The 4832-nt window shown below is 57.3% G+C and overlaps 1 protein-coding gene across 1 annotated transcript; it reads right to left on the bottom strand.

Moving 5' to 3' along the window:
* Positions 1 to 953: 953 nt before the first annotated feature.
* LOC147990981 (putative inactive receptor kinase At5g16590) lies at positions 954 to 4623 on the bottom strand. The gene is made up of 2 exons (XM_087519393.1): positions 1970 to 4623; positions 954 to 1842 (listed from the first exon to the last, which is right to left on the bottom strand). Exons 1-2 carry the CDS (start codon positions 3306 to 3308, stop codon positions 1226 to 1228), a joined length of 1956 nt encoding a protein of 651 aa, XP_087375519.1. The 5' UTR covers positions 3309 to 4623; the 3' UTR covers positions 954 to 1225.
* Between the last annotated feature and the right edge of the window lie 209 nt (positions 4624 to 4832).

Here is a 4832-nt window from a genome sequence, read left to right on the forward strand (position 1 = left end):
CAAATCCTAATCTTGATCTATGCCAACTCAACAAACACCATCGGAGACACCTGTAGAGCATCTTTATAGTCACCCAGTTACGTTGTGACGTTTGATAGCACACTAAGTGTTCCTCCGGTATGCGGGAGTTGTATAATCTCATAGTCATAGGAACATGTATAAGTTATGGAGAAAGCAATAGCAATAAACTAAACAATCATAGCGTTAAGTTATCGGATGGGTCAAGTCAATCACATCATTCTCTAATGATGTGATCCCGTTCATCAAATGACAACTCATGTCTATGGTTAGGAAACTTAACCATTTTTGATTAACGAGATAGTCAAGTAGAGGCATACTAGTGACACTCTGTTTGTCTATGTATTCACACATGTAATAAGTTTCCGGTTAATACAATTCTAGCATGAATAATAAACATTTATCATGATATAAGGAAATATAAATAACAACTTTATTATTGCCTCTAGGGCATATTTCTTCATCTAGTGGAGCGCGAGGGGCGGGGGGGGGGGGGGGTCGATTCTTAGCAGTAGATCTGAGCGGTCTATAGTCAATCAAACGGCTGAAAAACATTATGATGACATGGACGCACGAGAACGCAGGAAAATCAGCTAGTGAGGGGCTTCTATTTAGATATAGTAGATACCATTATGCACCATGAACATCACTGATACATGGTCTCTTGGCACTATGAAAAGAGTGGTGAATTCTTTGTCCGCTCATCTTATAAAATGATGATTGCCATGAAGTACATGAGGGCGGCTTGGATTGATGGGACGACTGGTTCTTCGAGCTCAGGTGGTGAAGAATGAGCTTGGAAGTCGTTGTGGAATACTCAAGTACCAGGTAAAATCAGAATGTTTCTCTGGCGATTAGCTAAACAATCTCTGCCTACCGAAGATGTCCGCTATTCACAGGAATATGTCACCATCCAGTGCATGTGGCATTTGTGGTATGGAAGATTCATGGAGACACTTGTTGATTGAGTGCTCCCTGTCACGATGTATATGGGCACTGGTGGACGAGGTCATAGCTAAACACATGATGGCAACAAATAGCAAAACCGATTAGAAGCTTCGTAGTAGTACTCACTAATCGATGGCCATGATACCTTCCGAGAAGAAAGAGGAACACAAAGTACATTACTTAGATACAAAAAGACGGGTGGTAACTAAGATATCGTGTATCGCGGAAGCACAAATGGTCTCCTACACACAGCTCAAGATCATCCTACGACGAGCTCCCACCTCCCTTTCTCCTCCACGCCGCCGCCGATCTCGTCGATCATCCTGACGACGTCGGGCATCTTGGGCCGCCTGTCGGGCTCGACAGCAGCGCACATCAGCGCGACCTCCGTGAGCCTCAGCATGTCCCCGTGCCGCTCCAGCTCGCCGACGATCTCCACGTCGAGTATGTCCGTGGACCACTCGTGGCTCAGCGCCAGACGCGCCCACTCCGCCATGTCGCCGTCAGCCTCGTCCACCGGCAACTTCCCCGTCACCACCTCCAGCAGCACGAGGCCGAAGCAGAACACGTCGGCCCGGGACGACGGTCGCTTGCCGCGCGCGTACTCCGGGCACTTGGCCGCGGCCAGCCTGTGCGCGTGGTGAGGGAGCAGCGGGTGGAAGCCGTAGTCCGTGAGCTTCGGCACCACGTGCGGGTGCTGGTGCTTGCCGCTGGGCGTCGACAGGATGATCACGTTGGACGACTTGAGGTTGCCGTGCGGCGGCCGGTGGAAAAACGGCATCGTCTGGTGCAGGTACGCCAGCCCGCGCGCCATGCCCTTCGCTATCGACAGCCTCGCCGGCCACGGCAGCGGCATCCTGCCTTCGCCTCTGTTCTCTGCACGCGCGCAACAGACAGAGCAGAGCAAGGTCAGTCGATCTCACCAAATCGCCATGGCACTGATGGACAAGCTCTCGATGGTAAATGGAGATGCATGTTGCGAGCGACCACGAAGGGGACGTACCGTGAAGGAGCTCGAAGAGGCTGCGCCCGGGCACGTGTTCGTAGACGGCGAGCTTCTCCTCCTTGGAGTGGTAGCACGCGACGACCTCGACCACGTTCTCGTGCCGGAGCTTGCCCAGCAGCTGCATGGTGTGCGCGAAGTCCTTGCGCGGCACGTGCCCCATGTTGCGCAGCCGCTTCACGACGACGACGGCGGCGCCGCCCTCGAGCGTCACGCGGTAGGTGATCCCCAGCCGTCCCTTGCCGAGCATCTCCGCCGTCGAACGGAACAGGTCGTCGAGGTCGAAGCCGGCCGCCTTGTCCGCGCGGAAGAACTGCAGCTGCGCCTGCGCGTTCCGGCTCCCGCTGCTGCTGCCGCTGCCGCTGCCACTCAACTTGCCTTGCTCGGCTTTATCCTTGATGTCCGGCGCTCCTGTCGGCGTGGCACGGCCACCGAGACGAACCTCCCGGGACTTCTTGGTCTGATGCAGGAAGATGAGCACGGCGGCGAACGGCACCATCGCGGCGATAAGGGCGATCGCCACGACGCTCCACGCAGCCAGCTTGAAGTGCCTTGACTTGCGCGCGGCCCGCCCGCGGGCGTCGTGGTCGGCCGGCCTGACGACCCGATCGTCGCGGTTGCCGGCAGCTGGGGCTTCATCGTCGGCTGAGGGCGAACCCGACCCGCACGCGGCGTTCACGGCCTCGCCGCAGAGCTTGAGGTTGTGGCCGAAAGCGCTCGCGGGGAACCGGCGGAGCGCACGCGTACCCGGGACCTCGCCCTGGAGGAAGTTGTAGGACACGTTGAAGACGGTGAGCTCGCCCTGCGCGAACGCCGGCACGGTTCCGTTGAGCAGGTTGTCCTGGAGCTCGAGCCGCGTGAGAGCGGGGAGCGCCGCGGCGTACCGGCGCGGGATCGGGCCCGAGAAGCGGTTGCTCGACAGGTCGATGACGCGGAGCCGGTCCAGGCCGGCAAGCCCCGGGAGCGCGCCGTGGATGGCGTTGTCACGCAGGCTGAGCGTGGCAAGCCGCGCGACGCCGCGGAGCGCGCCAGCGGGGAGCGCGCCCGTGAGCTGAACCCCGTCGAGCCTGACGCCCACCACGCGGCCGTCGCCGTCGCAGGAGACGCCGTACCACCGGCTCCGCCCGCCGTGGCACGGCGGGCCCGTCCAGTTGGAGTGCAGGTCCTTGGCCGAGCGCAGCCCGTCGCGCAGCGCCACCAGCCCGCCCCGCTCGTCGCGGAACGCCTCCAGGTCCGACTCCGCCAACTCCGCCGTCGCCACGGCAGCTCCCATGACCGCGATAACCCATGGAACCACCAGCCATTGCCGTAGCCGAAGCTGGCGCCTCTGCTTATCCATGGCGTCGTTTCGGTGAACTAGCGTCAGCTAGCATGCACTTGCTTCCGATCAGGGTATAGACTAATGCTGGAAATGGAGCCTAGCAGCAGCAGGTCGCTTGCCGGGATGTGCAAGGCAAGGGAAGGCGGGAAAGCAAGAAACCATGATAGGAATACATGGCGACGCCGGCCACCCGGTAGTAGTAGTAGGGGAATGGTAGTAGTGGTGCGTGCTGGTAGTATGCATTGGTGGACTCAGACGTGAACTACACCGCGGCAGTTTGGTCGCGGCTGCAGGGACGGGCCAACTACTACGGATGGGTGCAGCTGGGCTGGTGTCCCGGAGAAGAAGAGGGAGAGCGCCGAAGCAAACTACTGAAGTGCTGAATCGGTTGAGGCTTTTCAGATGATATTTGCACCTGTCTGTCTGCCTCCGGGAAGATTTTTGACTATGCAGAGAAGAGCAACTTGATTTTTCTGATTGATTGAGGTGGCTCCAGAGTGAAAGATAAGAAGCGATTGTCAGGTCGACTTCTTATCTTATGGACGCAAAAGAGGTCCGAGTTCTTGAATTCGCGGGAAAAACTACGAAGGTTTTGGGCGCAGGCTGCCCGCTGATCGGGAGGCTACAACAACCGATGACCGATGGATGGTGGGGACAGGGGAAACCGGACGGCTGAGATCTGACCCCTGCGGCTGCTGACGAGACGTGCTGGGGATATGAAACCGAGCTTTACTCCCTCTGCAAGCCATCATTCGGCCTTTGGCAATGGGGATGGATAAGGAGATCGTACGCCGTCTTTGCCTTTGATGATCTTATATGTTTTTCTCTCTTTTGCTTTCGGGCTGCACGGACGCATCACGAGTCTGTGATTGCGCGCGTCTTTCTTGAGATAAAAGGCTTTGCTTCGCTCTCAAGACGGGTGATTAGAGCGTAAATCACTGTCTGGTGTGTGTAAAATGGGGGTGCTAAGCCGCGAGTCTTTTCATGATTGTGAGATCAGCGTCGAAAGCACCGGAGGATGTAGGACAGATAAGACTAGGATTAAAGATCGGAAACACTAACGCCCATACGTGTGGGCGTTCACCAACTCGCCCACATGTCTGGATTGTCGTTCACTGCCTTTTGCACAAATCTTGACACGAAAAAAGGAATTTGATGTGCCATGTAGGACAAGTCCTGTGTGTCGTCTGCATGCCGTTTTTTCCTCCGAGGTCACCGGTTGCGAGTCGGGTGTGCAATGGAACTGCCTTCGCGCCCGCACACCACGCCCGACTGCGGTTGCCGTCTCCCACGACTTGCCACTCGCGCTCCCCTCGCGGTTCCATTACTCCCAACCCACCCATCCACACCGGTTGCATTTGATTGGAGGAGAGACCGAGAAGAGAAGAAGGCGGCGGCGGAAGAGTCGACGGCATTCGCGGTCGTTGCTGGGGTTCGCCGGACCGGAGCGTCATCGCCGAAGTAGCCGCAGATTGAAGGTAAGGGTCCCTGCGTGCTCACATTCCTGCCTGCGATTTCTGCCCCCTCCCTCTGTGGTCACCC

This window comes from Triticum urartu, chromosome 1A (genome assembly GCF_056163025.1).
Source record: "Triticum urartu cultivar PI428250 chromosome 1A, HENAU_Tu73, whole genome shotgun sequence".
Lineage (NCBI taxonomy): Eukaryota > Viridiplantae > Streptophyta > Magnoliopsida > Poales > Poaceae > Triticum > Triticum urartu.

Excerpts from the sequence above, each read along its gene's own strand:
- LOC147990981 (XM_087519393.1), bottom strand. The coding sequence starts at position 3,308 with ATGGATAAGCAGAGGCGCCAGCTTCGGCTACGGCAATGGCTGGTGGTT. Across the intron at positions 1,843-1,969 it reads CCTCTTCGAGCTCCTTCACG|AGAACAGAGGCGAAGGCAGG; the intron begins GTACGTCCCCTT and ends GCGCGCGTGCAG.